Source organism: Mus musculus, chromosome 11, assembly GCF_000001635.26.
Source record: "Mus musculus strain C57BL/6J chromosome 11, GRCm38.p6 C57BL/6J".
NCBI lineage: Eukaryota > Metazoa > Chordata > Mammalia > Rodentia > Muridae > Mus > Mus musculus.
Genome location: NC_000077.6, coordinates 73,199,116 through 73,226,307, shown reverse-complemented (window position 1 = coordinate 73,226,307; position 27,192 = coordinate 73,199,116). Strand labels below are relative to the sequence as shown.

Below are 27,192 nucleotides of genomic sequence, written 5' to 3'. Positions count from 1 at the left end.
CCTGTGGAAGCCTGCTGGGAACAGTACTTCTAGAAGCAAGTATGTCTGGAAGGCTGTGGTGCAAGGCCATTTTTGCTGGCTACAAGCAAGGTATCGGGAACCAAAGAGAGCACATGGCTCTTCTTAAAATTGAAGGCGTTGATGCCCGAGATGAAACAGAGTTCTACTTAGGCAAGAGATGTGCTTATGTGTATAAAGCAAAAAGCAATACAGTGACTCCTGGAGGCAAACCAAACAAAACCAGAGCAATCTGGGGAAAAAGTAACTCGGGTCCACGCAAACAGTGGTATGGTTCATGCCAAATTCTGAAGCAACCTTCCTGCAAAGGCCACTGGACACAGAATCCGTGTGATGCTGTTTCCATCCCAGATTTAAACTAATGGAGAGTAAATAAATAAAAGTAGATCTGTGCTCTTGTTTTTTTTTAAAAAAAAATCATTAACACATCAATGTGATGGGCTTCCCAGAACCCCTGTTGTTTTTTGGAGGTAACGCTAGTGTGGTCCGCATTGGGAACAGTGGAAACGTTGAAGACTCCACGGCTATTGAAGCTGCATGGCCAGGATGATTTCAGATCGACAGTGATAATAAAATATCCCCAAACTCAAAGCTCCAGACAGAAAAGACTCTCACAATTGTGTTCTTCCCTGACTGGTAAAGTCTCGGTGCCATTGCACTCAGACAAGGACCCAGGAAGACAAAATATATGCCGTCTGGAGTACGACCAATCAATCACGTGGGCAAAGGGAAGAAGAGTGTGGCAAAGATGTCTGCTCAAAACAGACACACTTCTGTTTACAGTTCCCCAGCCAAAGCAAATCAGACAAGAAAAAAAAATGTAAGTGCTCCTAAGACTAGAGCACTGATGCCCAGCCTGATGCTAACAGCAGCCTAACTCATCATCGGAGGAATAAGCTGGCTTCTGACACACTCTGGCACTTTGCAGCAATGAGAGCTGAAGCAGCAAGCGGGGTGTAACTTCAAACTACAGAAAAGAGGCCCTGATCTACGTGTTCAACCCTACCTCCACTGCGTGCAAGGGAGGCAGCAGGCAAGACATTTAGTTAGCAAGCTTGGACTCCAAGGCTCAGCACCCAGGGTACAGCAGATATGTGGCCTGAAAAGACTACAGACTTCTTGTGCCACGCTGGCCCCATGGCCTAAAGAAGACCCATCCAGATCTTTACCTTTTATCATCATTATTACCATCATCATCATCTTACATTTACTTATTTATTTGGGGCAGGAAATGCATGTGCCAGTGCACAGGTGTGGAGGTCAGAGGACAATGTGGATCCTAGAGATAGGACTCAAGCCATTGGACTTGGCAGCAAGTCTGTTTACCCACTGAGCCATCTCAGCAACTCAAGATCTTGATCTTTATTTACACACTATCCATAGCTCTCTCAACAGGCAAGGCCGGCTGCACCTTAGAGAGCCAAGAGGTTCTAGAACACTGCTCCTTCAGCTGGCAAGGTAACCAAGACGCCCTCAGCCTTTCCTCCTCTCTCATAAGCCTTCCCCAAGGGCTGCAACGTGACTGTCCCAACTCATCTGCCCAAGGGAACCCAGGCCAGTCTGTCCATCCATCTGCCTGTTTTGAAACAGGGTCTATGCAGCTCTGGCTCTCCTGGAGCTCACCATGCAGACCTGGAACACCCTGATTCAGCTGTTTGTGCCTCCCAAGTGCTGGGATTAAAAGCATGTGCCACCATGTTGACCCATGAGGGTTCCTGCAAGCCACATCAGTCATGCAGGATTCCCCCAAACAGAGAAGTGTGTGTTCATCAAAGGGATAAAATTCTGGAAAAATGAAATTTATTCAGTTAGCTGAGCCAGCAGTGGGAGGTAAATCCATCAAAGGGGTTACCACAATAGTATACCTTATGAAATAACTCTTACAAAGAGATGACATGGTTTCTCCCCAAAGTCACAGGTGCCCCTGAGCCGTGGGGTCCTTTGGGAGCCTATGAGTAGACAGTGATGGTGACCCTCTTCTTGAAGGCACTGTAACATGGGAAGACTGGTGATTCTCTGACCCTCCATGCATGCCTATCTGAACAGGACATTCCTACTGGGCCAGAACCACCAGAGGGCAGCAAGATCTTCACCCTGGAGAAAGGGGTGGGGCCTGTGGGATAAAGGTTCTCTCATGAAACTGGCCACCCCTTGTGGCAGGGGTTAGAGAGACATGTGGCCATACGCAGTCATAGAAAAGGGCTGGTGCCTTGCTGCCATCTTGAAAACAGTCTGTCAGTCAGTGTTCCTCACAGTGCTCTGTGGTCCCTTTAGCTGTTCTTACCAGGTGACTTTTCTTCTCCTGGATGTGCCTTTAAGCCAGCTGTGCTGAGAAGACTCGGGGTAGCCACGGTGCAGCACTGTCCCAGAAGCACATGGCAAGGCAAGCCCAGAGACCTCAGCTTTCTCCTCCAAGGTGTGGTGCTTCATATCCTTTGGTCTCTCTCTGGCTGGAGACCATGCTATAGCTGTTCTCTTCAACTGACAGGGCTATCAAGCTGACAGGTGAGATAAGATTCCCAGAATCGCAAAGAGCTTGATGAACTAAGGAAGGCTCCTTCTCTTCCCCGAGACTGGGAGAGGGGCCTCCCTCCACCTGCTACAACCTGGTGGGGAGGATTTTTCCAGCAATGCACTTAACTTAAAGCTGAACCAATCCAAGTGCTGGGCATAAGCAGGTCTTCTCTGCTTTGCTGGAGCCATGGCTACATAAGTCATCTTTCTTTTTTCCCTGTCTACGAATGAATCACAGCCGAGCCCAGTGACCGGGAAACTGTTTGTTTCTCCCTTCCTCTCCCTCTTCCCATTTTCCTCCCTCCCATTCTCTCCATCTCCCACATCTGCATTTTCAGTCAGCTCTCAGAAGATCCTATTCTTGGAAGGCACTAGTTTGGGGTCTGGTTAGAGATTCCTGGCTGTATGATTATCATATGCCCTGAAGGTAAGATCTTCATCAGTCTAGATCATACCTCAAGATCAAGTATAAATTACAGTCCACCCACAGAGCCGTCCCAGAAAAGGACAACCCAGAGATCATGCTGACATTGTCAATTAGGTAAGATTCCCAGCATTCCTTTAGCCAAGGAGCTTGATGAACTAAGGCTCCTTCTGGCTAAGGTCTCTCTGGAGCATGACCAGAGCTGCCCCAAAGGCTGCATCTACATCCTGCCCAAAGCACACTGGGAAAGGAAACGCCCTCTGGACCTCCTGCTTCAGCACCTCGTTCCTGGACAGTGCACTCCCACTCCCCACCACCCGGGCCACACCCCACTCTTTGAGCTGTTGGAAAGGAAGCATGGAGTGCAGGTTCTGAACGATGCCTCTGCAGAGGGCCCGGGTCACATGGCCCAGGGAGAGGTCAGAGGAGGAGATTCTAGTCACAGAGGCCAGCTGGTCTGGCAGGTGCCTCTCCCCCAGCACTGTTGGGGTGATGGTGAGATGGGTGTCTTTCTGCTGTGCAGCCGCCTGGATCATGCGTGAATACACAGTGGATTCTTCAACCTCCAGACCTGTCAGAAACGGGAGATCTGTGTGAGAACATGCAGCCCCTGGTGGCAGGCAGAGACTGTTTTAGAATCCCCAGGGCAAAGGGACAGCTCCATCTACTGCTGCTGTGGCTTTATACTGTGGCTGGAAGCATCATGGATCGGAGATTCACAGTCTGGCTGGCTAGACTCTGCTCTAGATCACAGTCATTTGTCTCTCTGTGGCCACAGCTAGACTTCTGGGAGATCATTCATCCATATCGTTGTGAGTTCTAACCCTAAGCTGAGCATCATAGTTATAGCACAGACGAGGGATCCTAGAGGGCAAATGCAAACATCCATTAACAACAAGCATCATCGGAACTGCTATTTGAGTCATCAATGGAATCTCTACAATCCATAGACCCCACACTAAGCCATCCTTACCATACAAATGTAGCCTAAGCCCTTCTCGTTGTATGCATGAAATACCTGGGGCCCAGGAAGAAGTAGTATGTTTGCTATCTTCAGCTGATAGATGTCAAACCAGTCTCAGTAAGATTTTAATCCCCATTCTAGTTATCTCTGCATTCTAAAAAATAAAATTACCTGGGTGCAGTGTAATTCCAGCACTCAGAAAGCTGAGGCAGAAGGATCACAAGTTAGAAGCTGACCTGGTCTATACAGTGAGACCTTCATCTCAAAAAGAAATTAAAGGTAAGATAATAACAAAAGGGTTTGTTTTGCTTTGCTTCAGTATACTTTCTAATTAGATTCACTTCGGGAGCTGGGAAATGGCTTGGTGTTAAAGCACACCTAACATGGTTAGAGCCCTGGGTTCAATATCAAACATCATAAAAAGAAAGTATGAGCCAGGCAGTGGTGGCACACGCCTTTAATCCCAGCACTTGGGAGGCAGAGACAGGCAGATTTCTGAGTTCGAGGCCAGCCTGGTCTACAGAGTGAGTTCCAGGACAGCCATGGCTATACAGAGAAACCCTGTCTCGGAAAGAAAGAGAGAGAGAGAGAGAGAGAGAGAGAGAGAGAGAGAGAGAGAGAGAGAGAGAGAGAGAGAGAGAGAGAGAGAGAGAGAATATGATTCTAATCTCTAACTTTCAATTAGCTGAGGGAGAGCAAATCCAACTTTGACGAAGGAAAAATGTTATCCATACTAGGGGTCCTTTACTAAGTGTAGGTCATCAAAGTAGCCTGAGATGCTCTGAAGGAACTGTGGGACCCAGTCCTAGGCCCGCTGATGGAACCAGTCTAGGCTACAGATTCTGAGATGCGGCCAGGTTGGAGAACCACCAGCCTAAGGCTGTAGATGCTCCCAATGTTTGACTATAAAATATGAGTGAAGCTCCTGATTCAGAGAATCTGGAGCAGACCCTGATATTCTGTATGTATGAAAACCTCCCAACAGGAGAGCGTTGCTGTCCCAACTAGAGCATTGCAGATTCGAAGCCATCAGAATCACCTGAAGGGCATCTGTACAATGCCATGCTTAGCCCCACCCTGCCCCCAGGCTAGGTCATCATTTCTGAGCATGGAGAGATCAATACCGAGTCTTGGAGGGGCCTTGTATGTATGTATAAACATGTGTGTTGTACGTACTTATTCAAATGTGTACATACATGTGAGCAGGGTGCACATGTTCGTATGTGCACGTAGAGACCAAAAGTTGACATCAGGTGTCTTCCTTGATCACCCTGCACATTATTTTTTGAGATATGGTCTCTGACTAAAACTGGAGCTTACCCATCTTTTGCTAGGCTGACTGGTCAATGAGCTCTGTGCATAGCCCCATGTGCCCCAGCTTTCCCAGGTCCAGCTTTTCTGGATGCCAAACTCAGGTCTTTGTGCTTCACTCTACCAACTATGCTATCTTCTAAGCCCTCAGTGGAGTTTTAAGACTCCACAATTAGAGTTGGGGGTGTGACTCACTGGTGGGACACTTGCCTAGCATTTGTAAGAACCAGTAACCTAGAAAGCCACCGTGAGTCACATGGACAGAGCATCCAGCATATAAATTCAATTATGTGCACTCAGGAATTGAAAATAGAAAAACAATTTCAATACTGTATGGAATGAGTCACAGTCTGATCCCTCTAAGAATGTCACTAAAATAACAGCTATTTCTTTCCCTATTTGTTCTTAGGTGCTGGGGATCAAACACAGGCCCCGGCATATACTAACCTTGCACTCCACCATCAAACAACAACCCTAGTCCCAAGTTTCTCTCTCTCTCCCCCTTCCCCTTCCTCTCTCTCCCCCTTCCCCTTCCTCTCTCTCCCCTCTTTTTCCCACCTCCTCTGAAACAATGTCTCACTATGCAGCCCTGACTGGCTAGCCTGGAATATATACCAGGCTATAAGGACCAGGTTGGCCTCAAACTCATAAAATTCCAACTGCCTCAGCTTAAAGACATACATCAGCACACCCAGCTTCCAGCTTTCTTTTTTAAATGAGAAAATCAGAAAGAAGACACAAAGAGGGAACATCACAGAGAAATAAGTTTTGACCCACATTTGTTGGTCCACAAGAACCAACAGCACAGCATGAAAACTGGGTTTCCACTGGAGCCCAGAACCTGCCATCTATGAGTCTACGTAGGAAGATGCTAAGGGGGAAAGTCAGGTCCCTCCCGCCCAACCACCACCAATAGGGATTCAAGCCTGAGAGAGCTAAGATGCTCTGAAGGCAGGGACAGTCTGCCAGAGCTACAGCCAAAACTAATGCACACTTTTGAACCTAAGTAGCCAGTGAAGACAGGCAGGCTCTGTTTTGAGGCCTTCCCACCCAAAAATTCTTCTCAGCTCACATTTGAAGAATATATAAAATTTGGCTTCACGTGGCTGCTCTTCCAGAGAACCTGGTTTCAATTCCCAGCACCCACATGATAGTTCACAACTGTCTGTAACCCCCAGGCCCAGGGAATGTGACGCCCTCTTCTGGGCCTCTTAGGTACTGCATGCATGTGATGCACAGACATACATGCAGTCAAGAACATCTATACACATAAAAAAAAAACTAAAGGAGAAAAAATATAATCTAGTTCCCATACCAAACAAAACTGAAGTATACAAAAAAGTACATAGAGAAACTAAGAATTTAGGGTCTCTACCTGCCAAGACTAGACTTGGGGGAAAATGGTGGGTCTGTCTCTTTATGTATAAATCCTTCATCTATAGTTAGGTTTTCTTAAAACTCCATTCTTGGGTTAGGCAGAGAGCATCTGCCTAGCATGTATAAGGAGATGGGTTAATCCCCAACACAGAAAAAACTTTTTGAAAACTCATGTTCTTTAGGGTGCACAGCATATAAATGTGTAAGACTAAGTCCTTTGGGGAAACTGCTCTGTCAAAGGAGAGAAATGCACATCATAGTAGAATTTCATAAAAGGGTAAATTACACTACAGCACTAATCTTCAAAGCATTGTGAATGTGAAAGGTCTCACAGAGAGATACATGGAACAATGGTGGAACCTAGTCCAAGAATGAGGTTGTGGGAGGGGGAATCTGAGTGCTGTCAGAAAGCACCAAGCAAACAAGACCAGAGTCTTTGACCTCATTTCTTCCAAACCATGGAACTGTTCTTGGAATGTGCTTGTGTGCCCCTCCCAGCTGTTGTGAATGTGAGTGGTTTGTTTTAGATTGTTCATTACAGCTGTCCATTGGTATTTGTTTATATGCCTCTACAGAAAAACATGGTTTTGCCATGTGCAGCTTGCCCACCACCTATGGCTTGCCCTTGTGATTGTACACTTCACTCAAGTGACTCTTTTTAACCCTTTGAGTATAAATTGTCTGATGCTCTGAATAAAGTTGGCTATTGCATGAGACTTTAATCGACCTCACTTTTGGAGTCTGTTCCCCCGGGTTCACACCACCAATGAGAGCCATAAACCGAATAGTTCCATCTCTTTTACAGGGAAGAGAAAGATCCCCCTACCGACTGCTCAGAGAACAGTTGAGAGACCCAATCCAGTTACAGCAGTACTGAATATCGGGTTTGCCTAGAGGGTCTAAGGACTGGCTCTGCAACCCAAAACTTTCTCCTGGTTCTTCCTACAAAGAAACACTAAGAGGATCCCAGCCAAGGAGGTAGAATTTACCCCAAGATCTGTTAATCCTGGCCTGCCAACATGTATCCAGCCGGTGGAAGCCTCCCAAATGCCTTCTGCCTGTGCCTCAACTTGTTCCCATATTTCATGTTTCCTACAGTTATCTGACTTTGACATGTTCCAGTGATCACTGTACCTAATGACCAAAATTTCCCTAAACCGGATGACTAACCAGAAATATCTACCTTCAGAGCTTATAGGACAGACTTCTGGTAGAAGTCAGTTATGTGTGCCACTGTAGCAGAGAAAAACCTGGTAGACTCCCAGAATAAAAGAAGGCAGAAAGAAGGCTCCATAATTTCCAGGAAGCCTTCTAAGAAGTCAAGGCAGGAAGCACAGACCAGAAGTAAGTGCTATTAGGACTTTATGGTGTTGTCAAATGTCAGTGGTCACTTTCCCTCTTGAGTTTCTAGCCATTCCATTTCAGATATTTGTAATCATAAGAAAGAAGGCCTTAAATGTAAGGAACAAGAAGACCTGGACTCTCTAGTAGAGAAAATGACTGTGGAGCTGGGGGTAGCTGAAAAACTGTCTCAATAATCCAGTCAAGATCAGGGGAAAGGTACCCAGCCACCTGCCACAAAAAGGGGGCCGTGTACTGGCAGGAATATGCAGGGACTCAGCCAGTGGGAGACTAAACAGTACACATTAAATGACAAGGGCAATGAGCACAGAACACGCCACTCTGTGGGTTACACTTACCAAGATCTGCCATCCACTGAACAAGCATGTGGACAAACGTGGCCAGCACATTGCCTCCATTGAGTGACGCTGCCACCCCTAGGTAGGTCCTGTCGAAGTAAGGGAAGAAGGCAACTGGGGCTGCAGGATCCGGAGTCTGCAGTGGCTGGAATCCCACAGGCATGGAGGCTGCCAGCTGGACCGAGGTGCTGATGTTGAGAACTGCACAAAGACAGCATACAGAGCTCAGCCCTGCAGGGCTAACTCAGGGTCACACAGCATAACATCATAGCAGAGTAAGAGAGGAGGAAAAACTGTGGCTCTGTTCAAAATCTGTGTGTTCTTGAATAGCACTTCTTTTAAGAGGCGTAGACAATTTTCCCCACCAACTGAGCAGGACTCAGCAATTTGTGTCTAATAAATAAAGCAGGGACAGAAGTGTATTACTTCCAGAACTAGCAGGTTTAGAGACCAAACTGAAGTCAGTGTTCAATTTCCTCATTTGCTGGGGGATCAGGAACTACAAAGGCCTCAAAAGGCAATAAAGAACCTACAAGCTGTGCCACAACAAACCCTCTAGCAAGGCTATGATAAGCTGGAAGCAGCCCATGGCCTACATGCCTCTCAGCCAGGTTCCAGGGATGGGACCCCACCAACCCTGCCCATGGACCCAGAGAATCCAACCACCCCAGAAGGGGCAGGGGACTTACTATGACTAGAAAGTCCTCCAAACTCATGATGGTATTCTATTCCATTATGAGGTTAAGAAGGGCAGCCAGCAGGAACTTTCCAAGTTGGGCCAGATGGCTCACTGGGTTTGTGGATTATGGCAAGACCAGCTTTATTAAAAAAGCTAGCTCACATCAGCTAGTTTTCTGTCTCCCTATTTGATGTCCCTTGTCATATCATGATCCAGCAAGAAGACTAGATACGACCTCTAGAGGCACAAGCTGAATAAATCCTTTTCTTTATAAATTTCTAGTCTGTGGCGTTCAACTATAGCTTTATCCCAGAACACTCAATGTCATGGTTTTATGGGAGGGAAAATCCAGTTATGGTGTTGCATACTTGTATCCTAGGAACTCAAGAAGTAGAAGGAAATAGAGGCAGAAGAATAGAGTTCAAGGCCAGCATGGTCTACATTAGACTCTGCCAGAAGAAGAAGAAGAAGAAGAAGAAGAAGAAGAAGAAGAAGAAGAAGAAGAAGAAGAAGAAGAAGAAGAAGAAGAAGAAGAAGAGGAGGAGGAGGAGGAGGAGGAGGAGGAGGAGGAGGAGGAGGAGGAGGAGGAGGAGGAGGAGGAGGAGGAGGAGAAAGAGAGAGAGAGAGAGAGAGAGAGAGAAAGAAAGAAAGAAAGAAAGAAAGAAAGAAAGAAAGAAAGAAAGAAAGAAAGAAAGAAAGAAAGAAAGAAAGAGAGAGAGCTTAGGAACTGGAGAGGTGGCTCTGTGGTTAAGAGCACTGGCTGCTCTTCCAGAAGACTTGTGTTTTAAGGACAAGATAAAGTAGGTTCCTATAACTAGGACATGGAGGGTTCTGGGAGTGGCACGGAAGAAAGGATATAGAAACTCGCATGCCATCTCCTATACAATGCCCTCCACATCCATCTCGTCAAGTGCATCCTTTGCTATATCCTTTATTATAAACCAGCTAATATATCTCTCTACAGAGAGAGTATGGGAATCTCAACTTGCAGACGCCCAGACCAAACAGCCTTATGCTGGTGTGTGAATGGGATGGGGCAGGAGACCTTCTCTTGACCTAAGCTCTCAACCTGTGGGATCCGAAGCTGTCTTTACCTAGAAGGCATTGGTGCTGAACTGAATGAGAGGACAATCAGCCGGTGTCTGCTGTTGCCTGGTTCACTGTTTGCTAGTGAGTAGGGAAACTCGATGCATCCAGGGTCAGAAGTGATCTGCGTTAGGGCCCTACAATAGGAAAAAGTCGCCCTTTCCCCATCTCCTAGGAACAGCCTTTACCACTAGCCATTTTATAACATTTCCACCACTCAAAAAGGGAAATACAGCCTGTAACAATCATACACCATGGCTTCTGGCAACCAACCATCCTTCTCTCTCCATGATATGCCATGACATTGTGACATTGTCTATTAATGTGACATATGGCTTTGTGCCTGTTTTTCATACTTCACATTGTAGAATTCAACACTTCCATCTCTTTTAACTGTACAGATAACTGTATAGATAGACCACAGTTTCACACTCCATTCAGGTCACTTCTACTTACAGCTGTAGTGAACATTGCTGGCATGAACTAAGGGGTTGGAGTGTTTGTGTGGATGTATGTTTCTAGTTCTCTTGCTGTGTCTCTAGGTCTGGAATCATCAGTCCTATGATAACTCCATATTTAATGTGTTAGAACCCACAGACTGTTTTCCAAAAGGACTATACCACTTTACAACCCCACTAGCATGTTCTTAGGTTTTCGTAGATTCTTAAAAAGAAACCAAATGGAGACCATGTCCTGACAGAAAGGGTTCTGCCCATAGCAGTGCATCTAATGCACCTTTCCCTGACAAGTACGCAACAACAGCACTAGACCCCTCCTCTTGCCTCGCCCCTCAATTCTGACAACAGAACCCAGGCCTCATGCATGCTGGGCAGGTGCTCTGCCTCTGAGCCATGGTGCTAGCTAATCTCTAATTTCTTGGTCATGGAGTACACAGAAAGAAAAAGAGAGCCTTCTCCCACTCCTAGCCCTAGCAGGAGTAAAGCCCAGGTGGTCAGGGATGAAGGTGTTTCCACCTTCTCCGCACCTTAGGATGCTGAGCCTGTGGCTACACTGTGGGTCAAAGACCCTGAGTCAGAGCTGGCAGAGAGCGAACACCAGCATGAGTCTAAGGAGAGAACGGAAGGCAAACTTACCTGCATCAGTCCTTTGGCCCATGCAGGAATAGACAGAGGCTTGTAAGTCACCCAGGGCTATGCCCACCTGTGTCCCCTTTGGGATTTCAAACCATGTGTGAGAAGTTCTGCCTGCCATGCTGCCTGGCTCTGCAATGTCGGGGAGAAGGTGGATAGGAAAGCCTGCCTTTTCCAGTCTGCAAAACAAAAGTGAGCAATAGCATTCGCGTGGTGTTTGGTCATGTGGCTTTTACCGGTTCCTGGAAAGGTAGTGCTACAGCTTACACACAGCAGAAGGGAGGACAGAATGCAACCTTATCAGAAAATGTCTTGGGTGTTTTTAAAGCCATGAGTTTGGGTTTTGTAGATAGTGGACAAAAAGTTGAGATTCACCATGAAGTGGGGTTGGGGGACAACCAGTGGGGGACAAGAGCAGCCATCAGGAAACAGCGATAACTACAAGAGGGGAATGGGGTGGGTTAGAGATGAGTCAGGCTTCAAGGGCATTCCAATGCCTGTGTTTGAAGGGGCCACAAACCCTCTGCAAAGGGGACACCAGGGCCCCAGCACCACTAGCGTTGGTAAGCACATTCCGAGCCATATCAGGCCCAGCAGCCGTATGAACACCTGATGCATCCGTTGCTCATGGTTAGTGAAGGCTGCACGAAACACACCAGAAAGGTCTTTACCTGAACTACCACCTGCTTTTAACTGTACCTCAGGGCTCAAAATTGAGACCCTGAAGGAAGTGAGCTCACAGGGCCCTGGAGTTCTGCTCCTGCAAAGGCAAACATTTCTGTAGAAAGATCTTGGAAGGCATCCCTCTGACAGACAGACTTGCTCAGTGCACACTCTACTTTAAAACACAATGACCAGTGAAAGCTCCATGCCCCCACTGAAGCCCTCCCTCCAGGCACACCCTCCATCTGGATCCACCCACATGGTCATACTCACGTGTCCAAGTTCCAGCTCTGGCTCTGGGTGTTAAAATAGCCCCAGCTAGCGGCATTCTGGTCAGACATCAGGGGTCTTGGCAAGCCACACAGCATGGCAACCACATAATCTTGAATGGTGCCAGCTGCATCATAGGACTTCAGAAACTCCGGGCTGTTTGTCACACCAAAAACAGTTCAGTTTAATCTAATGAGGATATTGAGACACATGCTGTAGCTTAGCTGTGAGCAGAGGGCACTAGGCATGGCACAGCCGGGACACAGCCACAACCCCACACACTGAGCCTCAATACTGTGAGTCCCTGGGAAAGGCTACCCCAGCCACTGTAAATAAGCTATCCCAAGTCATCGAAGCGGGCGACTTGGGGGAAGAAGCGATATCCAGGAAAGAAAGTCATGGCCTTGTCCTCTGTAACCCTGACTCCACTGTGAATTCAACTTCACAAGTCACTTGCCCTTTCTGTCTCTCCCTCCCCACCCCCATCCCCGATTCTGCTTAGAAACAGATATCCAATGGTGATCCTCCATCAACGGAACCATTCCAGACCAAATCTGAACCTTGTAACTCCACCTTGCACCAGGCCACACTCAAGGCCAGGGCAGCAGGTAGAGAGATGCTGACTTGCTACATATGTGGTCCCTGCTGTTTCTCACCCCAGAAATCACATGCTGGTTCAAAGAACAATTGTCATACCTGTTTTTCAAAAGCCAGAAGATGGTTGCACAGCCGAATCCTGTGGCCACACTGAGATGGGAATCTGGCTTGGGCAGAGAAGCCAGGAAACTACTGTTACAACGGCCATCCTGCCATGTGACCAAGTGGCTCACAGCTCTGGGCTCAAATACAAAGGCAGGCCCTCCCTCCATCCATTCACAGCCTGCAACAAAGGAGATAACAAAAATGGAGAAACAGTACTGAGTGTGTATAGGCACATCCTTGAACCTCCTCGGCCTGTGAGTTTATAGCACAGACATCCCCACTCTGTGACAGCTTCATTCAAACATGGCTCTGATATCAGAGTGGCTGAGGGACCCTGGGCAAGCCACTCACTCCTTCCATGAGTCAAGCCTCTGTTCTGATTTTTCTTTCTCTCTTTCTTTTTTCATTCTTCTTGTGTGGAGGTGGGAGCTGGGGTGGAGTAGGAGTATAGGTAGGGAAAGGTTGGGTTGTTTGTTTGTTTGTTTGTTGTTTAATTGGTTGGGTTTTCTGGAGGTTGGGGGTTGTCTGCTTGTTTGTTTTTGAGTTTGGGGGGTTTGTTTTCTGTTTTGGGGGGTTTTTTTGGTTTTTTTTTTTTTTGGTTTTTCAAGACAGGATTTCTCTGTAGCCCTGTCTTCTGTCCTGGAACTCACTCTATAGACCAGGTTAGCCTTAAACTCACAGAGATCAACCTGCTTCTGTTTCACAAATACTAGGATTAAAGGCATACTCAGACTATTTTCTTCTTTGGTTTGGCTTATTAAATTCATTTCTAACTTGACACTGTACCCATCCACCCCCATAAGAGATGATGTTTAACAAACTCTCAGAGTCCCCTGCTCTTTGTGTCCTTCCAACCTCATGACAAAAGAGTTGATACCAGAGTGATCACCAAGACATCTTCTCTTTCCTTTTGTCCTGTGCCAACTGACTGCTGTTATACTACGGGTGGCACCCAGGGCCTGTTGAACACTGAACGCATGTTCTACAGCTGAGCCACATTCCCAAGCCCAAGGTCACGGGTTTGTTTAAGAGGTCTGGCCAAGCTTATCTCATCCATCTCTTCTAACATCCCATGGAATTCCCTGCACTCTGACTTAAATACTTTATCCAAAACAGCTTGCAGCACAGGTCTTTCTGCATCTGCAGGTCTTCGTGACTCAGAATGTCCCTCATGCTCTCACAGTTGAATGACAGCTTGATCCACTGGAACAGTCTAAGTTCAAAGTTCCCTTCCTTCAATGTTTAAAAAACATTAGCTGTGGTAGATCCCACAAATACTTTGCTGTATCTCCTCTAAGTGGCAGTATCCGAATCTTATCCCCCTAGGTGTATGCTTACCTGGTGACTTATGTGACCAATAGACTATGGAGGATGTCATAATCGGGGACAACGAAGGCTAGGTTATAACAAGTATTGTGGGCAAGGCTGAAGAGACGGCTCAGTGTGTAAGATCACTTACTTACTGTGCAAGCAAGAAAACTTAAATTTCAAATCCGCAACACCCAAGTTAGCACTAGACATGGCCATCATCCCAGCATTAGTGAACAGAGATGGTTAGGTCACTCGGGCTCACTAGTTGGTTTGCCCAGGGAAGGGGGTGAGCTTCAGGTTCAATGAGAGATCTTATCTCAAAAATTAATGAGGGCCAGTGAGATGACTCAGTGAATACAGGAGCAGGCCACCAAGCTTGAGGACCTGAGTTCAATCCCTGCCTCATATGGAGACAGGAGACAACAGACTCCTAGAGCGCCCACCACACACACAGTCAGAATGTGGCCACAGTGCACATCTGTGTCCACACATGCAAACACACACATACAAACACAAAGGGTTATAGCCCACATCTCTCTCAGAGAAACCAGCCTCTGAGTACAAAGTCCAACTACCCTGAGGCCACTGTGCCAGAAAGTGCATAAGCCACATGTAGACATCTAGCAGGCATTCACAGGGGAGCTGGCCTTGCAGCCTTCCTCATCAATGTACTAGGTAGGCACAGAGTAAGGCCATCTAGAACAAGTCTGCCCCCCTCCCAACACACACAGATGGATATCAGCAAGCATCCTCTTTCAACACTACACACAAGAATCAGGCAGCTGAAGCCAGGGCATCATGAGCTGTGACTGAGTGACATGAGTGGTGGCTGTCTGCAAGTCACTACATTTGGGGATAATTTGTGATGCAGAAATGGGGTGATCTCAATGTTGTTTTCCAGAGAGTACTGCTGTATGAAAAAGTCTAGTGGTCTAGTGGCTCCTTTTTCTTTGTGTGGGATCTGACTTGGGGCTTTGTGAGCTTTTAAATTTTCTGTCTTTGAAGTTCTTAAAAGTTCACTGAAACAGAACTGTCTGCGGGGTTTGGTACATACTCCGTACACCCTTTCAGTCTGGGGTATTCCATCTTATTTTGTCAATTAGAAGTTCTTCTTCATTATTTCTTCAACTATTTCCTCCTCTCCACTTTCATCTTTCTTTCTGGGTCTCATACTATTCAGATGTGAGGGCTTCTGTTTATGTCCTCTGTCTGTCTTGAACAGACAGATAGATGATAGAAGATAGACGGTAAATAGATGATTGATAGATAGATAGATAGATAGATAGATCATAGACAAAGATGGAGAGATAGATGAAAGATAAGTGAAGATAGCTAGATGATGGATAGATGATAGATAGACAGACAGATAGATGATAGATGAATAATAGACAACAAATAGATCACAGACAGATAAATCACAAAAAGATAGATAATACATACATACGTGATAGAAGGATAGATAAAAGACTGGTCAATGGATAGATAAATGACAGATGGATAGATGGATAATAGATGGTTGATAGGTAGGCAGATAGATGATTGATAGATATTTGTTCTTTCAATCTTCCTTCTGACAGGTCTTGAGTTTTAATTGCATGTGTATTTATTTATTTGTGTGTGTGAACCCGTGTGCACGTGCATCTGTACACCTGCATGCCAAAGTGAGTGTGAAGATCATAGAACAACTTGCAAAGTTGGTTCTCTCCTTCTGCCATGTAGGTTTTGGGGGTCAAACTCAGGTTGTCAGGCCTGGCAGCAGAAGCCTGTAACCACTGAGCCATCTCACCAGGTCCATGACAGATCTCAGTCTGATATTTGTTCTAAAGTTTCATCCATTCTATTATTAATTTCTCTGTTTCACCTACCATGCTTTTCACACCTAATTTCTGTAGTTCTTTTTCTTTAATTTTACCTTTTTAAGACAAGGTCTCCTTGTGTAGCCCTGGCTGTCCTAGAACAAGCTCTGTAGATCAGGTTGACCTGGAACTCACAAAGATGCACCTGCCTCTGCCTCTGCCTCCCAAGTACTGGGATTAAAGGCGTGCGCCACCACTACCCAGCCCTGATTCTTATTATATGTTCCTTTGTGGTGTCTTGCTGACATATCTCCCTTTAATACTGTTTAGTATATGTGCTGGCTAGTTTACAGCAATTTGACACAAACTGTAGTCAGTGGAGAGGAGGAAACCTCAATTGAGAAAATGCTTCAATAAGATCAGGGTGTAGGCGAGCAGGGAGGGCATTTTCTTAATTAGTGATTGATTGGAGAGGGCCCAGCCTGTTGTGGATAGGGTCATTCCTGGGCTGATGGTCCTGGGGTCTATAAAAAAGCAGACTGAGCAAACCACAAGGAGCAAGCCAGTACACATCACCCTTCCGTGGCCCATGCATCAGCTCCTGCCTCCAGAAACCTGCTGTTTGAGTTCCTGTCCTGACTTCCTTTGCTGGTAAGTGTGGTGAGGAAGCTTAAGCCAAATAAACCCTTTTCTCCCCAGGTTGCTTTGGCTATGGTGCCTCACCACAGCAATGGTAACCCTCGCCTAGGGTTCCAAATTACATTTTGTAGATTGTCTCTCACTATGTTACCCAGGCTGGCCTCTACCACACCACCTTCCTGCCTGATCCTCTTGAGTGCTAGGATTACCCGGCTAGTATGGAACTAATTTTAAATTCTTAGTGTCTCCTATTCTAAGAGTTCTGTCTTATACCATCAAATTAACCCAGTACAATATTTTCCTTGAGGAAAACTTTTTCACGTGTCTGTTGTCCTAGTCTGTGAGCTCAGCAACACTAGTCACTCTGCCCAGGACCATCTGTGCGGCAGGTCTTGCCCTAAAGTACAGAGGAAGGATGCATGGATCCTGGGTGGATCCATAGGCAATCTATCCGTGCCACACAAATTGTCTCCTCGTGCATGGATCCTGGGTGGATCCATAGGCAATCTATCCGTGCCACACAAATTGTCTCCTCGTGCCAGGGCTTCCCACCTGGCCCCCAAGATCAAATGCTGGTAAATGAACCCTTAGATGCTAAGTCACCAACTCTGGAGCTGGATGGGGACAACTTTTCTCTAACACCTTCCTTGATCCCTGGAGACACCCATGTTCCTATGGGACTGTGGTGGCCTGAGGAAGCCAGAATTCCCCTGGCTGGCTGTCTCTTACCCAGACCAAACTACCACACACATGCACAACAGATCAAATGAGTCCACATTACCCCAAGGTTTGTCACAGTGTTCTCCCATTTTGTGGGTTTTCCCCCTCTTATGATACCTCTGAAACCAATCATGGGAACAAAGGTAGTGTTAGCTCAGTATCTTGGTGACAACCATTTGGAAATTCAGAACTAGAAAGCACTTAGAACGCTGCACCTCTGGATCCTAGTGTTTGTGACACTTTTATGACAGGTTCTCACAAGGATTAAAGGTAAGATTCTGGTTGGAGTCCCATGTGTAGTCAGTCTGTGTGACGCTGTCTACATTAAAGGAGAGGATACATTAAGAGCACATAGAGTTCGGATGTCTCCCAAAGTTCGTGTACTAGAGGGAGGTGATAGAAGCTTTAAGAGATGGACCCTAGTGGGAGATCTTTAGGTCATTGATAGTGACCTAAATCTTCTCAGAAAGATTGTGGCAGGGCAGGAGGTGCAGAAGAAACTGCTCAGCAGTTAAGAGCTCTGGCTGCTCTTCCAAAGGTCCTGAGTTCAATTCCCAGCAACCACATGGTGGCTCACAGCCATCCGCAATGGGATTTGGTGCCTGCTTCTGGTGTGTCTGAAGACAGCTACAGAGCACCCATATAAATAGAATAAATACATCTTTTATTTTAAAAAAAACCTGCCATTCTCATTAAAAAAAATAGCTGGGGACACATGTTGCAGATAGAGGAAACAATGAGATAGCAAAGATTCTAAAGGGACCTGGTCAGTCAGTCTTTCTGTCAGTATTCCTGACATACAGCCCAGCAAATGGAGGGTACAGGTAGAAACTGGGGCATCTGGGACCTACAACATCTGCCTGGTGTTATGTGCCCCTGCGAGGTGGGGACAGGAATGGGCCGTTTCTCCACTGATAGCCTTCCCACAGCTGCACTGCCACCTGAATCTAAATGTGGGCTTCTTACCTCAACCCCTTCATCTATCTCCAAAACTCCTTTGATCCCATTTTTACGTTGTTTGAATTGTAATTTTATTATAAAACAAAAATGGAATGCTTATAATGTGCCATAGAGTGACAGACACACTTTAAAGATAGTAATTCACTTACTCTATGTGGTAATTATTTTAGTGAGTATGGATGTTTTGTCTACCTGTGTTATCTGTGCACCACATGCATGCAGTACCTGTGCATGCCAGAAGAGGGTACCAGATCACACTGGGACTGAGATTACAGACCACTGTGAGCAGCTCTATGGGTGCTGAGAATTGATTCTGTGATTGTTCTCCCCACATAAGAAAAAAAAAAAAAAAAAACGAAGCGGGATGCTGCTAAATTTTGCCCAGCTTCACAGGCCCAATAATCAGTTTGGTAGAATCAGGAATGTAAATCTAAGAATCAGAAGCCTGTTCCTAGAATCTGACCCACTGGGTCCCTCCTCTTCCCATCCCTCCTTTCTTCTTCCTTCCCTTTGGTAAAGAGCTGCTCTATTTTGAAGCTTTTAATGACATAATAATAAATAAGCATATTCTCAATTTCTTTTTTAAAAAAGTCTTCAAATATTACAGGCAGGGAAAAGGTCCTCCTTGCCCATCCCCCCCTTCTTATCACTGTATTCTCACTGGATGCCTGTCTATTGTTGACACTCACACAACAGGTTTTGTTTTGTGGAGTTGGCCTGGGTGTATCTGTCTAAACAAGAATACGCTACTGTGTCTGTCGCTGCCCAATAACATGCTTTGAGTTCTCTGTGTGCCAGTATGCTTGAATGTGCCTTATTCTAATTACCAAATGTCATCCCACAGGTGAATGTCACATTTTTACCATCATAAATAAAGTTGCAGTGAAGGGCGGTGACAATGCCTCCTCCAGTACTTCTCCTGGACCGGTTCCAAGAAGTACAATGTCTGAGGCACAGCAGCCACCTTTTTTTAAATGGGCCTTGCCAAGCTGCTCTCCAAAACAGCTCTGCGATTTACACCAGTTCAACGCCAGCAATGACACTTCTAATAAACCAGTTTCCTGCCCCTTAGACAACTCTTGATATTCCCATGCCTTCTGGTTTCTTTCAGCCCAGTGGGTGTAAAATGATATCTCATGGTTGTTGACATTTGCATTCTCCTAACTGCAGGTGACACTGAGCATTGTCTCCTCAGTAGCTCCTCTAGCAGGGACCCTTGTTGATCAGGCCCCTTGGTCCATCTGACTTTCCTTTGCCAGTCGTCTGTCCTTCGCCTACTCTACATTAGCAGATATTCTCGTCCCACCTGCGGCTTGCCTTTTAGCTTTGTTTTATAGTCCCTCTTTCTCTCCCTCTTTTACTGAGCCTGAAAGTGGACTCTGAAAACAGGCCTAACCACAGGCCTTGCAGAAATGCTCATCGCTCCCAGTCCTCCCACTAGACTGCCTGTGTCCTCACTGAAGCACTTAGCCATCGGCAGACGCCTGACCATGCTGGCCGTGTGGTGGAAGGGACGGGTTTCTACACTCAAGTGCTATGTCTCCCAGGGGGACAGTACAGGACCTGCATGTGGTAGGTACTAAAACCAACCTGAATTATGGCCACCATTAAAAATGGCACAACTTGGTCCCAAAGCTGACTTTGCTGGACTCCATCAACAGGAATCAGCAGCAGTAAGCACGCTTCTTCCTTCCCAGAAGCACACGCCAAACAAGAAGGCAGCAGGCTGGCTCCGTGAAATTTTAAGCAGCACTTCCAGTGACGTGGCTGATGGTTTGTGTGGTTGGTACCGAGTCCAGGAGACACGAGAAAAGAAGGCAGAGATGACCAGACCACAATCATTAGATCTCTGCTCTCCCCTTTAGGAAGGGTTTTAGTATTAAAAGGACATTTATTCTTGTTAATGAAGAATTAGAGCACTGAAAAAGCTTTTACAACCTAGACTCCCTAGGAGAGGTTGCTCTGGCGCCCTCATCCCCTTCCTGCTGGTGCTTGGAGCCAAGCAGTCAGCTTGTCTGAAAGGACCTGACAACAGGCAGACGGGGGATGGAGGGGCTTCCTAGATACCCAGCCCTGTGGAGGGGACAAGGCTAGACATTACTAGACAAGGTGAGTCACCACTCACATAACCCAGGGAACCTGAGTTGCTGAGTCCCAGGCTGAAAGGAATGAATCCAGCATCCCCCTCCTTCTAACCACCTCACCCAAGTAGCCACTCTCCTCTGCTTGTAGTGTCTACGCTCGGCCAGGTGCAGTGCTGCGAGTCTGTGTCTGGGGGGTGCAAAGACTCCACCTCAATAAATAAATAATAAATAAATTACACCCATCTGCACTATTTCTGAGGCTAAGTGATAGTTTTGTAATATAAAACTACCCTTTCTAGTTTATATCTATATGATATTTTCTATCATTAAAAAAAAAAAAGTAATGCCGAGCAACTCAAGGAGTTGATGAGTGGCTATAAGGCCATTCCTTCTGTGGACATTTAGTTGGGAAGTCCCTCCCTTCCCTAAACACTGCTCTCCTGTGGTTCTGGTCTTTGAAAGCTCGGTGTCAGAAATGGGAAGGCCCATGATTGCAGCTGTGTGGCCCGAGCATGTTATTCTAACCTCTCTGAACTTCCTGCTCCCCATCTGCACAGTGCTGGCAGTCACACGCATCGCATCATAAAGCTGTTGAGAAAGACAGGTGAGGTCATGCAGGTAACATCTGTAGCCTGACACCTGGCACCTGAAGTGCTCGTTGCCTGGCACGGATTCCTCCACAGGGTTGCACAGAATGGGTCACCACCTTCGCACTGTCACAGGCTTCCCTCAGATGACAGATGAAGGGATGCTTTGCAGGGACATGCTTAGCATGCCTGAGGCCTTGGGTCCTATCCCCAGGACCAAATAACAAGAAAATAATAATAATAATAATAATAATAACAATAACAATAACAATAATAATGTTTTGCCTCTTAAAGTGATAGCAACTAGAATTATGTGAAATTATGTAAAGATTAGAAACTCTACCCAGCTGTGGCTGCTGGCACAGACCTGTAATTCCAGCTACTTAGGAGGTTGAGACAGGAAGGTTGTTTTGGGGGGTGAGGGGGTTTGTTTTGTTTTGTTTTGTTTTTCAGCCTGCCTGAGCGAATGTGAGTTCAAGCCCTGCCTAGGCAATTTATCTAGTCACTATCTCAAAATAAAAATCAAAAAAGGGAACTAGGGCATAGTTCAGTGATAAGAGTACTTGCCAGGTCGAATCCCAAGAAACCACAAAAGGTTTCCAAGGACCACCCTAGGTAGTTAGAAGTACAGGCAAGAGGATCAGGCGTTCGAGACTAATGTTAGCTACATAATGAGTTCAAGACCAACCTGAGCTCTATGAGACCAAATCTAAAAACTAAAAAATAAATAAACAAATAAATAAAAACTATACTCAAGGGCAACAAGATGGCTGAACAGCTAAAAGTGCTAGACAAGCCTTACCACCTGCATTCCATCCCTAGACCTACAGTAGAAAAGAACACACATACACACACTCTCTCTCTCTCTCTCTCTCTCTCTCTCTCTCTCACACACACACACACACACACTCACACACACACACACACACACACACACTCACACACACTCACCACATGAACATAATAAATTAAATTATATATATATATTTTTTTTAAATACTCGAATCCAGTTTCCACTGGCATCTTGTCCAGTTACAGCTAATCCTGTTGCCCCTGACACAATAGGAAATCCTCTCTACTAAATCCTGAGGAAAATTCAAACTCACTTTCTCCTCTGCCGTCCACAAATAACATACAAGGATACACAAGCAGACAGTGTGAGTCTTCATCACACATTCGACCCAGACAAAATGTACACAAAACGCAGGTGACAGCCTATGATATGCTGTTCTGAGGAGCAAGGCACTATGCCCATGCCAGGACAACCTGACCCTGGTTCAAAAGCCCTTTGAAGCCCTGTTCTTGTCAAGTGACCACAGCATGAGATCATTACCCACACCCAGCATACCTTGGCCTGCTTTCCAAAATAGGATGCCATGCATCTGTCCCGACACTCCGATGCCCCGGACTCTCTGGAGCTGCTGCCGGGGAAGGGCATCAAGGCATTCATTTAGGGCTTGGATGATTCTAGTCACATCCTGCTCCCGCCCCTAGAAACAGAACAGGACAGGGTGGGCATGGGCAGACAAACAGACAGAAACCAATGAGGAAGGCCTCCAGGGATCTCTTAGAGAGAAGAATCATTCCCAAAATATGGGCCTTAAGGGTCTGGCTAGCTCCAGCTGGGCTGGCCTGAGACTTGCCCAACAAAGGCCCATTCCCCCACACAAGGGAGGAAGCACAGCATTGGACAGTTCAGCTGACAAATCAAGCTCTGCTGAGAAAAGCCTATTCCACCGTCAATAGAAGAAATAAGCAGAGGGTCTCCAAACAAGGAATTTGGAAGGGTAGGGCCGGAGACAGAGGGAAGTATCTGGCAGTTCGGTGGCAGATGAAATTCCCCTCCCTCCCCTCCATTCCTGGTGGGCTGGAATGAATGACTGCACACAGATTCAATAGGAGAAAATGCAAATAGATTTATTAAGAAGCAAGAGGACAAAAATAAAGAAATAAATTACAGTGTGGAGAGAAGCAGAGGTGACGAGGACCCACTGGAGTTTATATTACCACTCATTTATAGAAGGAAGGAAGGAAGAATAAGAAATGTGGAGAACTTGGAAAGTTCTACATGATAATGGAGGAGGAGAAATTAGCTGGTAAGATGAGTCTCTTCAGAACTCGAACGAACCCAAAGGATGGAGATTAATCACCGAGAAAGAGAAGTTTCTGCATGAGGGCTACATCGCTCAGTCTTCCCTACTGAGCCTGAGGGTGAGATTTCAAGTGAGATAGAAGGCAGGTCTAGTGCCCTTGTAGGTTGGTCTTTATGGGGGACAAGGAGGGGAGTGGGACAAACCATCTTTCCCTATTGCCCAGGCTGGCTCTGAACTCCTGTCCCAGGGATCCCCCTTCCAGCCTCGGCCTCCCAAGGAGCTGATATCCAGCTTGCAGCTTGGTCTTGACACAACTAAGAGAAATGGAGAAGTCCACGTGTTTGAGTGAGGAGAGACCTTTCATTTCCCCTGTATCAATCAACATTCTCAGCGTAGCAAAAAGGGTGCCATACTGGGGGGATGTCAGCCTCCAGGGAACAAACCGACGGAAGCATGGTCAGAATAGCTCTTAGCCTAGCAGGTCAACACAAAGGAAGAACAAAGAAGGAAGATAAGTAAGGGTGAGCTGCGGATGGAGTGGACTGTGTAGAGAGCATATCCTGAGCAGGCAGCCCCAGACCCTAAACAAGAAGCCAAGTACACAGCAGTGAGAGGCACAGAGGAGGTCCACACCTGTGTGTGATCTCCATAGAGGAAGAAAGACCTGGAGGGGAAGGGAAAAGAAGTAAGTAGAAGGGACATTTGCTCAGGACATGGTCCAGTGTGGCAGCCATTAACCATACATGTCTAGTCTGCGCTGAAATGTTTCATATATGTAAGTTACATCTGAGGGCGGAGGGGATGGAGGTCACGTGCTTGCCTTACAAGCATAAGGACCTGAGTCTGATCCCTGGAACCCACGTTTTAAGAAGTCTGGTGCTGCGCTGTGTGCTTGTAACGCTAGCTAGCACTGGGGAGGCAGAAACAGGCAGATCCCTGGGGCTCTGGAGCAACAACCAACCTATTTGTCAAGCTCCAGGCCAACAAGAGATACTTTAAAAGAGGTGAGGCAGTCATGGATAAAACCTGAATGCAGTGCAAGGTTGGCCTCTGGCCTCTGCATGCATACACATACACATGAGCACCTAAGTGCACACACACTAGCTAGTTCAGAGTTAATATGAATAATGCATAATATCTCATTAGCACATCTCTACTGTTGAATGTTAAAAAGATATTTTGTATACATTAAATAAAAGTACATAATGAAAATTAATTTTATCCCAGCACTCAGAAGGCAGAGGCAGGTAGAGCTCTGTTACATAGCAAGTTCTTAGCCAGCCAGTTCTACGTAGTGGGTCTCTGTCTCTAAATAAATAAATAAATAAATAAATAAATAACTTTTAAATTAAATTAATTTTGCCCATTCTTTTTACTTCTTTTAAAATAGCTACTCGAAAGCTGAAAATTACATGTGTGGCTCACATGTGTGATTTGCATTTCTGTTGGACAGTGGTAGTTTAAAAGTCCCCAAACAGCCATCAGATGGCGCATCATCTCAGGACAGAGGGGCCTCTGTTTAAAACGAGTCCAGGGTGAGTGAGTTGTGAGGGTGGAGAGCACGGAGGAGGAAAATGAGCCAGCTGGAAGTCAGGACAAGGAGGTTGTGTTCAGCAGTTCATTTTAGGGTTGAGCTGGAGCAGGGACAGCCCTGGGACAATGGGCACACCCATACTGTAACAGGAAAACCATTGTTGCTGCTCTTTCTTAGTTGAAAACATCAGTAGGTCCATACCCAGATCAAGCCCTTAGAACTTCAGACTTGAAAAGAGTGCTCAGCAATTCACTCAAAGCCACCCACCCCTGCACCCTACAGCTGAGGAGCCTGAGCCAGAGACGAGCAACCAAGAGAGTCTGTCTCCCTCCAAAACCTTGTATTCTGGCTGCATGGGGTGGAACACAAATGTAATCTCAGCTAAGTGAGGAAGATCCAAGTTTGAGGCCAGCAAGACCCTATCTCCTAACAGAGAGAGGCAGGGGGTGGGGGTGGAGAGAGATCAATTTCACAAGAAAAGGGCAATGCCTGAACCCACTGTACTATAATCCTTGGCCCAGCTCCTCACTTCCCCAGGATCAGAGCCAACTTCTCCATGTCGTAATTCATGAAGTCAAATAGTCATTCTAAGATGCCCTGAGGCCCCAACCAAATTAAATGTGAAGGCCTCTGGGAAAATTAGAAGTGATCCCACAAATTGGACTCTGAACCCCCAAAGAACCGAATACAGACCCTTGGCAAGAGCATTTGAGACATGAAGCTCAAATGTGAGGTACTGCACTCAGTCCAAGTTTCTGGCTGGAGGAAGCCTTAGTGGCCACCTAGTTCAGATCAGAGAACAAGTTGAGGCCAAGAAAAAAGTGAGAGGTTACACTCTCACCTTGACATTCATATCTGTGAATTCACTGACTATAAACTGACCCTTTCAGGAAACAAATAGGAATGGAATCTGAGGCCATTCTGATCCTACTTACATCATCTTCCAACAGAGTCCACTGTCTTTAATTCATTGCATTTGTTTTAAAGGTATGTTTGTGTGTGTGTGTGTGTGTGTGTGTGTGTGTGTGTAGTGTGTGTGTGTGTGTGTATATATATATATATATATATATGTGTGTGTGTGTGTGTGTGTAGTGTGTGTGTGTGTGTATATATATATATGTGTGTGTGTGTGTGTGTGTATGTATATGTATATATATGAATGTATGTGTGTGTGTATATATACTGTATGTGTGTGAACATACATAGTATATATGTGTGTGTATATATGTGTGAATATGTATGTGTATATATTTATATAGTGTGTGTATATATGTGTATACATGTATGTGTGTGTGCACACAAACATGTGTGCCCGTCATGGGGCACATGTGGCAGTCAGGGGGCAGCTTTTCAAAAGTCAGTTCTTTCCTTCCATGGTAGGTTCTGAAGGTAGAATTCAGGTGACCAGGCTCACTCAGCAATTGCTATTACTGCTGAGCCATCCTGTGGACCCCTGGAGATGTACTTTTCTATCTTCTAGTTTTCAAAAGCCAGTGGTTGCAGCGTATAATCATCAGTCTGATTCTTTTCTAAAATGTTCATCAGCTTATCTCAGTGTCTCCCCACCTGCTCTGACAACTTTCCTCCAGAGATGCTCAGCAGGGGCTGGAATTCTTTGAGTAACCAAGTGAAATTATCAGTTTACTTGAACTTCAAAGGCATGAGGTAAGCCTAACGCTACGTCTCATTTCCAGAGCACAACCTGCCTAGGGGGTGGGGTCGGAAATGATGCCTGAACTAGAGGGCACAGGGTCATGAGTGGCGAGCGTGATAGTCAGGCCTGTGGTTATCACTTTGAAAGCAAGTCCTCTCGGCGCAAAGTACAAAAAGTGATGGGCGGATAGTAGAGGGATCCAGCGCCATGGTCAGGGGCCCCAGAAAAGCCGGAGAGCGGGAAGATCGGTGCCAGCAGGTGGGAAAGCTCCCTGGGCAAAATCTAACGGCTTAGCTTGAGCTGCAGCAGGCTTTGAAGCCCTAGAGGAAAGGGCAGCAGGCCTTGGAGGTCCGACAGACTGGGCAATCACGGGTACTTCTTCGCGGGAAGGTGTTGCCCGAGATGCCCCCAGGGTCGTCCCGGGGCGGCAGCTCCAGGGCTCTGCCTCACCTGGGGCCCGGCCACCGCGCTCTCAGTCTCTGCCCTCGCAGCCCGGGCGCAGCTCGCCAGCACCACGAACCCGGATGGGAGGCTGGGTGCAGCCTCCAATAGGGCGGCCTTCACGGACGTGGTGCCCAAGTCGATACCGAGAGTGACAGGTCGCGAAGCCATGGCAGTGGTGACAGCACAGCTCGGTGGCTTGAACCGCACGCCGGGGAACACTTCACTCTGGAGGGCAGTAAGGGGGCGGAGCTTCCTTGTCAATCTTTTAACCACTTCTATTGGTCGAGGAAAGCAAACACCACGCGCTCCCCACAGCGGCCTCCGGTGATAGGTGGAGAGACGACAGAAGGCGGGATCTATTGGTCAGAGGTTCCGGGACAGTGCCTGGGGTCCCAGGGTCTTCACCAGGGAGCACAGGGCTTCAAGGAGACAACAGAGACTTCGAGAACCCTGCTTCCCCTACAAGAGACTAGATCGCCCCTCACATCCGAGCCCCTGTCCCTGCCAAGGTGCCTATGCTCTTCCGCCCTTCCACCCTTCCCTCACCCCTACCAAGCGTTATCCTCCTGTA

The 27,192-nt window shown here is 46.6% G+C and overlaps 1 protein-coding gene and 1 pseudogene across 3 annotated transcripts; one reads left to right on the top strand and one right to left on the bottom strand.

Moving 5' to 3' along the window:
• On the top strand, positions 1-419 carry Gm16021 (annotated as a pseudogene).
• Positions 420-1,796: 1,377 nt separating this feature from the next.
• Positions 1,797-27,176, bottom strand: Shpk (sedoheptulokinase). 3 transcript variants are annotated; one of them, XR_003949525.1, is made up of 8 exons: positions 26,628-27,176; positions 22,245-22,386; positions 12,794-12,977; positions 12,101-12,253; positions 11,836-11,924; positions 11,168-11,343; positions 8,309-8,509; positions 1,797-3,527 (listed from the first exon to the last, which is right to left on the bottom strand). XR_003949525.1 is itself a non-coding variant. In NM_029031.3 (7 exons), the coding sequence occupies exons 1-7, from the start codon at positions 26,787-26,789 to the stop codon at positions 3,115-3,117; spliced, it is 1,431 nt and encodes a 476-aa protein (NP_083307.1). In that variant the 5' UTR covers positions 26,790-26,826; the 3' UTR covers positions 1,802-3,114. The 3 variants fall into 3 exon arrangements, 2 of the variants coding, with proteins under 2 accessions (NP_083307.1, XP_006534443.1); NM_029031.3 differs by lacking the exon at positions 11,836-11,924 and having other exon boundaries at positions 1,802-3,527; positions 26,628-26,826; XM_006534380.3 differs by lacking the exons at positions 1,797-3,527; positions 8,309-8,509; positions 11,168-11,343 and having other exon boundaries at positions 11,350-11,924.
• Between the last annotated feature and the right edge of the window lie 16 nt (positions 27,177-27,192).